General features: G+C 47.7%; 1 protein-coding gene across 2 annotated transcripts in view; it reads left to right on the top strand.

Moving 5' to 3' along the window:
* VPS41 (VPS41 subunit of HOPS complex) overlaps positions 1-12,103 on the top strand; it is a 146,526-nt gene that overhangs the window by 111,980 nt on the left and 22,443 nt on the right. For both annotated transcript variants that reach the window (XM_039524930.1, XM_039524931.1), the window contains one exon: positions 10,012-10,066. In XM_039524930.1, coding sequence (XP_039380864.1) covers positions 10,012-10,066 — 55 coding nt within the window. The remainder of the gene's footprint in view (positions 1-10,011; positions 10,067-12,103) is intronic.

The raw sequence follows: 12,103 nt of genomic DNA, 5'->3' as shown, positions 1-12,103 counted from the left end.
GTAATAAACCATGTTTGAGAAAATTAATGTTTATATAATCTTTGCTTTAGAAGATGTATAAATATGTATATCCATAACAATCATAACAGTTTGAATCTGTGATCTCCTCTGCCATATTTTTCTTATTATTTCACAAAAGATAAAGTAGCATACACAATACTATATTCCATTTAAAAGTGATCAGCAAGCTTTTCTTTAACAAGAAGGTCAAACAAGTGATATTCAATTCAAGGCCAGACAGTATGGGTATATATGTAATATTACTACTCCTTCGAGTGCTTGTTCACGTCCATTCCACATTAGGTGTGCGCGTGCCGTGTGCACGAGTGTCGGAAACTTTTCCCTTAGCAGCCCCCCCCCCCTCCTCCCCCCGCCAAGTGGCGCCACTGCACCGTGCATATATATCCCCGCTGGCCCGACCCCCTTCAGTTCCTTCTTACCGTCCATGGCAGTGTTGGAACAACCTCTTGCTCTGAGAAGCAATCCCTTAGCTTTAGAGTACATAACTGTTACCAGTTCGTTAGCATTCCCTTGTTTTGGACACTTAACAGATTAGGTGCTTGGAGGCTTCCAGCACCCGCCCCAGGCCGCGGGGCATGCCACAGGGCCACGGGTTTAAGGCTTGTGCCATGTGCCGCAAGCCTATGCCAGTTAGTGACCCCCACGACTCCTGTCTACATTTCCTGGGGGAAGCACACCAAACAGAGAAGTGTAAGATTTGCAAGGCATTTAAGCCTAAAATAAAGAAATAGAGACTTTCATTTGAAGCAGTTGTTAATGGAGGCCGCGCTGCAGCCATCGGGTCTGGAGCACCCGACACCGGCTCCAGCCTCCTCGGTGCGGAGTGCCCCAGAGTCGGCAAGAGACCTGGTGCCAGATAAGCACCGCAAGCTGCTCATCCTCCCCGGTGCGGCCCAAGACTAAACCAAAGGAAGGGCACGGATGTTCCCCACAAAGGAGACCAGCACCATCTAAGGTCCCGGGCACCAGGAAGAGCGTGATTGGCGCCGGCACCACAAGTCCCACTGAATCCAGCCCCAAGTGATCTCAGTGAGGATGACAGGCTCGAGGGAGTAATAGATCAACCCTCCACGCCTGACACCTTTGAGGCAGCGAAGGACCACATTGGGTTGTTGACGGTGTTACCGAAATATCGGGTCTGCCTAGCTGAGAGCCAATAACAGCCCGACAGGGATAAGGAAAAATGCTTTATTCTGCAGAAGAAAGGAGAGCTCTGTAGTAGATACAGAAAACTCTACTGCACACAAGTTTCACAAGCTTTTTATACACTTTCAGACAAAGACCATGCCATGTTAACACTTCATTGGTGGTTACTAAACCCCGTAACACCGTTATCTGGTAAGAAAGAACTGGCTTAAAGCAGGATCTCTTTCTGCCTCTGGCAGCAAGCAGAAAAGATTAGTTACAAAGTTCAAGGTACTGTGTATGTGAGGCCTTTTGGAGGCTTCTGCCTCCACCAACTGGCCGTTTGCAAAACTATTAATAAGGGTGGGGCTACTTAATAGCTTTCACAATTGTGAGCCCCCTCCTGATCAGGCAGAAGCCTCCGGCACCCAGGCCCGGAGTGCTGTCGAGGGGAAAGCCAGCAATGGTGCACCATTTGAGGACACCGTCCCGGCATCGCTCCTGGCATTGGTCCCGGTCAAGCTCCTAGTCTGTGGACTCTGTTACCCCGACGCAGAGGGAAGTCTCGGTACCGGAGGCGAATCAGCGCACGGGGTTAGTGCAAGGGACCCGATGCTCTCCAGCACCCCCCCAAAGACCGGCTCCATCGCTGAAGGTTTCCAGAAGTCACTGGTCCAGGTCGCGGGAGCACCGGTCCCGGTACCGTTTCCGATCGGCAAGAAGCCGCTCATTGACCTCCCACTGGCACAGATCGATGGCACCGCTGTGGCCTTCACATTTGGCGTCGCCGGAGTCCAGCGCTAAGTCGGGCCGATACAGTTACGTGCACCGGACCACAGAGAACACCAGGCTGGGTGGCAACCCCAGTGGAGACCGCCAGGACACTGGCCCTTCTGGACCCTTTGGGCCTACCACCAGTGGCAAGGGGCTCCCTCCAGAGCTAGCTACTTGGTGCACCGGTCCTGGTCCCCGCATCAACGCTCCTCCGTGCAGGAAGCTACGGTGTCCAGAGCACCTGCACCTTCGCCGAGCGAGAGACTGGAGAGACTGGCACTGAGTCCGGTGCTGTCCCAAAATCAACTGTCCTGGCCTGAGCTGGAAGCCCCTCCCATGGGGGAAGGAGACCAGCAGGAGGAAGCTGAGCAGCTGCTGACCTCCTCGTCATCCCCAGATGAAGCGGTAGCAGGCAGAGCGGTAGCAGGGCCTCCGCCAGTAGACCACAGAGCCCACCAAGAGCTGCTGCATAAGGTTGCTCATAACTTTGGGTTGCAGGCCGAGGAGAGGGTGGAGCAGGAGGACCCAAGGCTGGACATCCTGAGCCCAGGAGTCAACCCAAAATAGTGCTTCCGCCCATTAAGAGCATACAGTCGAACTCTAAGACCATATGGCAGACCCCAGCCTCCAACGATCCAACAGCCAAAGGTGTGGACAGGGGTGACTTCTTGTTTTGCCACCCAAGCCCATGTTCCCTGGTAGTCTCGGCGGTAAATGAAAAAGAGTGCCATGGGCAACAGGCCCCGGCCCCCAAGGCCAAGGAAGTGAAGCGCCTGGACTTGTTTGGCAGGAAGGTGTATTCCTCAGGGGGCCTCCAGTTGAGGATTGCTAACCAGCAGGCATAACTTCAATTCCTGGGCGGAAGGGTTCCCAGTAGGAGTTCACGGAGCTGGTGGATGAAGGCAAGGTCATAGCGAAGACCTCTCTCTCTAGGCGTCCTTGGATTCGGCAGATGCGGTGGCCAGGGCAATCATGTCTGGCGTGGTCATGCGACACTCGGCATAGCTTCAGGAGTCAGGTCTGCCGCCTGAGGTCCAGAACTCACTCCAGGACCTCCCCTTCGAAGGGTCTGAGCTTTTTTCGGACCAGATGGACGCAAAGCTACATAGCCTCAAGGACTCGAGGGCTACACTCAAGTCGCTGGGTATGCACACTCCGGCGACTCAAAGGAAGCCCTTCAAGCTGCAACCGCCTCCTCAGCATCACTACCAGCCTCATCCTAGGCACAAGCCCTACCGCAGGCGAAGCAAGGATAACAGGAGGCGACATAATAACAGCAATAACAATAGCTCCAATAGGCCGGGCCAAAGCCAAGGCCAAAATAAGTCCAAGCCGGGCCCTAAACCAGGCTTTTGAAGGTGCGCTCGAGGTCTGATGCATCGTACCAGACCAACCACTGGATCTGTCCCCTTGTTTCCTGAACCGCCTGTCCCGTTTCTCCCGTGCGTGGTCCAGCATTACGTCGAACCGTTGGATGTTACACATGGTGCGAAACGGATACATGCTGCAGTTCTCCTCCCTGCTTACCCCCTACCCCCCCTTCCCCTTCCCTCTTCAGGGTCCCCTCTCAGGAACACCTCCTGGAAAAGGAGGTTTGCACGCTTCTAGACGCAGGGGCGGTAGAGATGGTATTGAAAGACCTAAAGGGGAAAGGGTTCTACTCCTGATACTTCCTCATTCCCAAGGCCAAAGGAGGCCTTCGACCCACTCTAGATCTACACGGGCTCAACAAGTTCCTGGTCAAGGCACGGTTCCGCATGGTCTGTCTGGGCACCATCATCCCTTCTCTGGATCCGGGAGACTGGTACACTGCCCTCGACATGAAGGACACGTACTTTCATATCGCCATCCACTCGGTGCATCACCAATTCCTGCATTTCACTGTGAACCAGGAACATTACCAGTTCACGGTTCTCCCGTTTGGCCTAGCTGTGGCCCCACAGATGTTCACAAAATGCATGGCGGTAGTGGCAGCCTTCTTACAGAGGCAGAGGATTCAAGTTTACCTGTACCTCGACAACTGGCTCCTGGTGGGCCGGTCCAAAGAGGAGGTTCGGTCCCACATACAGGTGGCCCTGAGACTATTCCGCACTTGTGGTCAACATCCTCAAATCCACCCTCATTCCAATGCAGAAGGTGGAATTCATAGGGGCAGCCCTAGATGCAGTACAGGCAAAGGCGAGCCTTCCAGTATCACGATTCCTGGCCATCCAGCAGGCAGTGACCTCCCTGTGCCAGTTTCCCACCACAACGGCCAGATGCTGCCTGAGGCTGCTGGGTCACATGGCAGCATGCACACATGTGGTCAAGCATGCTAGGCTAAAACTCAGGACGCTGCAGGCTTGGTTCGCACGTGTATACCGCCCAGGCAGCGACCCCCTGGACTTGGTAGTGACAGCCCCGGGGGACATGCTAGACTCCTTGTGTTCGTGGCAGTCCCAGACAGTGGTTTGCGAAGGCATCCCCTTTGCCGCACAACAGCTGGACCTGACACTTGTGACGGATGCGTCAGACCTCGGATGGGGTGCTCACCTAGGGGACCTCAGGACTCAGGGCTTGTGGTCGGGAGCAGAGTGGTTGCTCCATATCAATGTGAAGGAGCTCAGGGCGGTTCGTTTAGCCTGCCAGACTTTTCATGCCACTTTGAGTGGTCACAGCTTGACAGTTCTGACGGACAACACGACCACCATGTTTTATATAAACAAGCAGGGCGGAACCCATTTCTCGCTGCTCTGCCACGAGGCTCTCCTCCTCTGGAACTTTTGCATAGCCCACACCATCCACCTTGATGCGTCATACCTCCTGTGGGTGCGGAACGAACTGGCAGACCACTTCAGCAGGCCGTATTGCATACACTAGTGGACGCTCAGAGTGGACGTCGTGTTTTTGCTCTTCCACAAGTGGGGGTTTCCCTGGATAGACCTGTTTGCCACCAAGGTCAATGCCCAATGCCCGCAGTTCTGCTTGTTCCAGGGCCGCAGCCCAGGCTCAATAGCAGACGCTTTCGCGATCCCATGGGGAAGGGAATTGAAATACTCCTTTCCCCTGCTTCTTCTGGTGCACAAAGTCCTGCTCAAGGTGCGCACGGACAGGGTGGCGGTCATCCTCGTCATCTCGGCCTGGCCCCACCAGCACTGGTTCACCACACTCCTGGAGCTGTCGGCGGAAGCCCCAGTAACCCTGCCTCTGCACCAGGACCTCATCACGGAGGGCGGCTCCTCCACCCCAACCTGCAATCACTGCATCTGACAGCATGGAAGCTCTGTGACTGAATGCTTTGGAGAGCCAGTGCTCCCTTCCTGTGCAGCAGGATCTACTTGGTAGTAGGAAGCCCTCTACCAGGGTGACTTACCTGGCCAAGTGGAAGAGGTTCTCATGCTGGTGTGGGCCCCAACAGGTTCAGCCATGCTAGGCTCTGGTGCTGACTATTTTAGAGTATCTACTGCTCCTCAAGCAGCAGGGGCTGGGCCCGTCCTCGATCAGAGTGCATCTGGTGGCCATTTCTGCCTTCCACTCTGGGTTTTCAGGGGACTCAGTGTTCTCCCACCCAATGGTGGGGTGGTTCCTTAAAGGACTGGAGAGGGTGTTCCCTTACTCACGCCCCCCAGTCTCTCCATGGAATCTCAACTTAGTCCTCTCTAAGCTCATGGGGCCCCTGTTCGAGCCACTCGTTACCTGCTCCCTCCTCCACCTTTCCTGGAAGGTGGCTTTCCTGGTGGCCATCACCTCGGCCAGAAGGGTATCTGAGCTGAGGGCACTTACCTCGGAGCCACCTTATACGGTGTTTCATAAAGACAAGGTGCAGCTCCGTCCAAACCCCAAGTTCCTCCCAAAGGTGGTCTCACAATTCCATCGAGGCCAGGACATTTGTGTGCCGCTGTTTTTTCCCAAACCCCATGCGTACCCAAGTCACCGCAGCCTGCACACCCTGGATGTCTGTCGAGTGTTGGCATTCTACTTGGAGTGCATCAGGCCCTTTTGTAAATCCTCACAGCTGCTTGTGGCCATGGCTGAGAGGATGAGAGGCCTCCTGGTGTTGGCGCAGCGAATCTCCTCCTGAATTATAGATTGCATTCAGGTGTGTTATGACCTCGCAGGTGTTCCGGCTCCGGCGGTCATGGCCCACTTGACCAGGGTGCAAACAGCTTCAGTGGCCTTCCTGGCACAAGTCTTGATCCAGGAGATCTGCAGAGCAGCCACCTGGTCGTTGGTGCATAGCTTCATGATCCACTATGCGGTCAACTAGCAGGCCCGAGAGGATGCAGCAGTTGGCAGGGCGGTCCTCCGATCAATTGTTCCGTGACTCCTACCCTCCTCCAAAGGTAAGCTTGTAATTCACCTAATGTGGAATGGACGTGAACAAGCACTCGAAGAAAAAATGGTTACCTACCTTTTCATAACTGCTGTTCTTCAAGATGTGCAGTTCATGTCCATTCAACCACCCGCCCTCCTACCCCTCTGTTGGAGTCGCCGGCAAGAAGGAACTGGAGGGGGTCGGGCCAGCAGGGATATATATAAGCGCGGTGCAGTGGCGCCACTCAGGCGGGAGCCCCGGCGGCCCGACGGGTACCGCTAAGAGAAAAGTTTCCAATGCTAGTGCACATGGTGCACACACCCCTAATGTGGAATGGACGTGAACAACACGTCTCGAAGAACAACAGTTATGAAAAGGTAGGTAACCATTTTTTTTTGCATTTCTATAGCGTTTTCTGTCTGAGAATTCTAAAATACTTTACAAAATATGCATGAACAAAACCACAGAACACATTCTCTGAGGTGAGTAAGTACTTCTCATCCTCATACTACAGAGACCCAGGTAGCTTTTAAGTACCTTAATCAGTGTTGCTTTGTCTAACTGGGAGAGCCTGAAACAAAACCAAGATCTTCTAACTCCTCATCCTGTGCTTTAACTGCTTGACCATATTTCCATCATGGTACCGTGTTCTTAATCATTTCCACTCTCTCAAGGGAAATTGTGGAACAATTCACCTATAACACCTCCCATTGAGTTCAATGGGGCAAGGATATCACCCTTTGTGTTTGGGGTCCTGGATGGCTGCCCAGGTCACCTATCCCTAAAGTGGCCCTCAACTAGGGTGACCAGATAGCAAGTGTGAAAAATTGGGATGGGTTGGGAGGTAATAGGCGGGTAATAGGAGGATAAGACACAGCCTTGATTATCGAGACTGTCCCTGTAAAATCAGGACATCTGCTACCCCTACCCTCAGCGTGTGTAGATGTAATAATTACATCATCTGTACGTTTTTAAGCAAAATATTTTACAAGTTCTCCTTTCATTTAATTGACATTATAAACTCATAAGCCAGTGCTGTACTTGTTTTACTTTTTGTGTAACAAAAAAACCCTCTTTCCTTCCTTCACATCAGAGACTTTGGGCGATGTTCTCTCAGGGCTTGTCTTCATTACCGGGGAGATGGACACTGTTGCAATCAATGCAATGGGTGTCGATTTAGCAGGTCTAATGAAGACCCGCTAAATTGACAGCAGAGCACTCTCCGGTTGACTCCAGTACTCCAGCTCCCAGGGAAGGGTAAGATAAGTTGACCGGAGAGCATCTCCTGTTGATGCAGCACAGTGAAGACACTAGGGTAAGTCGACCTAAGCTACATCAACTCCAATTACACTACTTCAGCTATGTGAATAATGTACCTTAGGTCGACTTACCCCGGTAGTGAAGACAAGCCCTTAGAGTAGCAGCACTGTAGAGCTGGTGGAAGTTGTTGTTACACAAAAAATACCACATTAGCTTGTCTCAGACTTGTTTGTCAATCTAGAAGACTAATTACACCCATAATATGGTCTTCTGTCTGAAGGTAATGAAGTGCCTTAGTATACAAAATAAATGAAATTAAATAATTTTTTAAAAACCTAACTGTTCTTTTAGGTCTGTCACAGCCTGGTGCATTATTGCAGGAGTTCTGGATCTGTCTGAAGTTCTATTTGATAGATGCTGTAGTTCTTAAATACTTTAGTATGAATTTTAAATGGGTTACAACTGAGCTTCCATTTGTATGCACACAAATCATTTTCACATATGATTTTGTGCACCACCACTTACAGATACAAATGATAGAATTTACATTCATAGAATGTGCAAGACCCATTTGTGCTTCAGTTTTTTGGGCCAAATGACTTTTTGTTCATATATATTCTATCCTCTATATACACAAGTGATGCTGCAAAAAAACGGTGTGCACAAATTTTGCAGGTGCACAACTGAAGCCATTTTGCTCTGCTTCTTGGCTGCAGGTGGAGTATGGTGTGACTTGGGAGGATCGTGGAATGGGTAGTGCAAGAGTGGATTTTAAGTGTGAGAAAAGAACGCTACGTTCGAATGAAAGTCCCTTAAACTCAACAGATCTTGTTTACATTTACTAAATACATTTTCAATAAGAAAGTGGAGAGGGAAAAGAGAAAAATTGCCAAAGCAGTTTACAAATAACATTATTGAATTTACCATCACTCTAGCCCTTCACACTGCTGAGAAATAATGAGAGGAACAAAAACTTACAATTTACCAATGTTTTCAGCTCCAATTAACCAGCTGTCTTGTATAAATTCCATAGACCCATATTATAGATGCATAAATCCAATCTCTCACTATCAATCAATGATAAACTGGCCAGGAAGAAATTATTTTCTTACCTAAAAACCTTTCTGAGAGAGGAAGACAGCACTATTATTCAAGTGCAATTTCACAGATGTAGTATGAGAGAAACTGCAAGAGAAGAATTTATGTTCTCTGCTTCCCTCTACAGGGAGCATTATAGATGCAGTAATATTGAAGACCTGGCTATTTTTACCTTATATTTCCTTTCACAGTGGAAAAAGACTGGTCAGTTGTGCTTATACCCTTATTCACGTGTTTATTTGGGGTTTTTATCTGTAGATAGTGTGGAGAACTTCTTGGTCTGACTTGAGAGTGACAGGAGGTCGGTTTCTCTCTGTTCTGTGTTTCAATCCATACAGAGCTATGTGAGAGGGGGAGGGAGACTTAATCCACCCCGTATCTGTCTTTAATCATGTATCATTCTCCTTTTGATCTCCATGAATCAAATTCCCTGCTGGTATAAATTGGCATAGCTCCATTGCCATCAGCATTGCTGCCCCAGGGTACCACTGCAATGATGTTGACTTTCATCCTCTGATCTTACTGATGTCTGAATAAACGCCTACTAATGTATCTTCTAACCTTTGCCCTACTTTCCCTGGGTGGGTGAAAGAAAACCTCATTTTCAAAAACTTGACTCTTATTATGGCTTAGTCTATTAATACAGATTACTTGATATGTTTCCTCTTTTGCCTTCTTCCCCATCCTTTCTCTTTGTACTATATGTAACTTCTTTAGAGTACCTGCAAATGTTGGTCTCTTCATTCTGCCCGGTGACTAGTTTCAGAGTGACTTTCTCCAGTTCAGGATGTGGAAGAGGAGGAGCTACTTTCTCTGTTAGTTGGCCAGGAGTGAGTGTCCTCTGGCCAGAACCTTTCTTTCCAATGGCCTGTAGTTTCCAAACTTGGAACATTGATGGAGAGCTTGCTGGTCATATGGTACAGAATCTCTTACTTGTGTCCAGCTGCTAAATCACATAAAAGCAGCTAAAATATTTTTAGTATTACTTTTCCATGTAAGCCATTACTGTAGTTGCCTTTAGGATGTTGTGTGATTGGAATGGAAGATATGATACTAAGATGTGATCCATGCTATGAAAAAAAAGTGAGAATCCCTCCTCTAATCTGTTGCATATGGTCCCTGCTTGCCCCAGGAATGTGAGCCCTGAGGATGTTTGTCAGTCTGAGTCCTGGATATAACCCAAACTGTAGCATTAAGAACCCTACCCCTTCCACCTCCAGATAAATGAAAAAAAAATCAGAGGGAAAGATGTGCCAAAAAGTCTCTTCTTTTAATTAATTCTGAAGGCTCTGCCAATGTTAATGGAGCTGTTCTTTTGTCCAGATGAGTAATGCATCTTTATAGAAAAGTATCTTTTGGCCTTTGTAACATTTGTTGATGATAAATATTATGGCATGGTACCCCATATTCTCTCTTTTTTTTTCCCTCTGAAATTTAAGGCTCTTGAGATCTGCCAACAGAGGAACTTTGTAGAAGAGACCGTCTATCTTCTGAGTAAGTAACTTTCATTGTAGTAAATTGCAACATAATTTTAATCTTGTCATAAAATTTGTGCTGTGAAAGTATGCACAAAGCATTAAGTCCTGTCATTTAACACACTTATTCTCCCAGAAACAAAGTTGATGTGTAGTCAGTAAAACTACCTTACATATCTATCTCCTACCAGGAGACAGGCAATTTTTGATTTAGTCCTAAGTGGAGCAGAGGATCGGGGCCAAGAGGTAAAGATAGCCAAACTATTAGGAGGTAGCAACCAAAATATATTTAAATATAACATCCTTGTAAGGAAGAAAATACCAAAGAAGCCCAGAGAAGCATCTAACTTCAAAAAGGGAAACCACACAAAAATGAGGAGGCCAGCTAAGCAGAAATTAAAAGAAACAGTCACGATAGTGAAATGTCTGCAAGATGGATAGAAACAATTTTAAAACACCATAAGAGGCTCAAACTAAATATATGCCCTAAATTTAAAAAAAAAAAAAAAAAAAGGACCAGAAAAAAATAGTGCCACCATAGCTAAACAGAGTAAAAGAGGCTGTTAGAGGCAAAAAGTCATCCTTTAAAAATTGGAAGTCAGATCCTATGGAGGAAAATAGAAAGGACCATAAACTCTGGCAAGTCAAGTGTAAAAGTATAATTAGGCAGGTCAAAAAGGAATTTGAGGAGCAACTAACAAAATACACAAAAACCTAATAGCAAATTATTTTTAAGTACATCAGAAGCAGGAAGCCTATGAAACAATCAGTGGGGCCACTTGATGATCAACATGCTGAGGGAGCACTCAAGGAAGACAGCCTCATTGCAGAGAAGCTAAATGAATTCTTCGCACCCGTTTTCATTGCAGAGGAAGTGAGGGAGATTCCCACACCTGAACCATCCTTTTTCGCTTTTTAGGATAAATCTGGGGAATCATGCCAAGTTGAAGTGTCAATAGAGGAAGTTGTGGAACAAATTGATTAAATTTAAACAGTAATAAGTCATCAGGACCAGATGGTATTCACTCAAGAGTTATGAAAAAACTCAGATATGAAATTGCAGAGCTTAATAGCTGTGGTATGTAACCTCTCACTTAAATCAGCCTCGTACCAGAGGACTGGAGGATAGCTAATGTAACACTGATTTTTAAAAAGACCCCAGAGGCAATCCTGACAATTATAGACCAATTAGACTAACTTTAATACCAGGCAAGTTGTTTGAAACTATAGTAAAGAACAGAATTACAGACACATAGGGGAATATAATATGTAGTGGAAGAGTTAATGCAGCTTTTGTAAAGGGAAGTCATGCTTCACCAACCTATTAAAATTCTTTGAGGGGGGTCAACAAATATGTGGAGAAAGGTGATCCGGTGAGTATAGTGTGCTTGGATTTTTAGAATGCCTTTGACCGGGTCACCAAAGACTCTTAAGCAAAGTAAGGATTTGTGGGATAAGAGGAAAGGTCTCTCATGGATCAACAGCTGGTAGATAGGAAACAAGGGGTAGAAATAAATAATCAGTTTTCACAAAGGAGAGAGGTAAATAGTGAGGTCCCCCAATGATCTGTACTGGGACCTGTGCTGTTCAGCAAATTCATAAATGATTTGGAAAACAGGGTGAACAGTAAGATGGCAAAGTTTGCAGATGATAAAACTTACAAGATAATACCAAAGCAGACTGTGCAGAGTTACAAAGGAACCTAACAAAACTGGGTGACTGGGCAACAAAGTGACAGATGAAATTCAGTGTTGATAAGTGCAAAGTAATGCACAAATATAATCTCAACTATACTAACAAAAAGATGGGGTCTAAGTTAGCTGTTACCATTCAAGAAAGACATCTACACTGGGGGGGAGATGGATCTAAGTTACACAACTTCAGTTATGTGAATAACTGTAGCTGAAGTCGACGTACTTAGATCGACTTACCATGGTGTCTTCACCGCAGTGAGTCAACTGCTGCCGCTCCTCCGTCGAGTCTGCCTGCGTCTCTCGCGGCGCTGGAGTACAGGAGTCAACAGGAGAACGCTTGGGGGTGTCGATTTATCACATCT

The sequence above is a fragment of the Mauremys reevesii genome, linkage group 2 (assembly GCF_016161935.1).
Source record: "Mauremys reevesii isolate NIE-2019 linkage group 2, ASM1616193v1, whole genome shotgun sequence".
Lineage (NCBI taxonomy): Eukaryota > Metazoa > Chordata > Testudines > Geoemydidae > Mauremys > Mauremys reevesii.
This window is presented reverse-complemented; position numbering and strand designations above follow the sequence as displayed.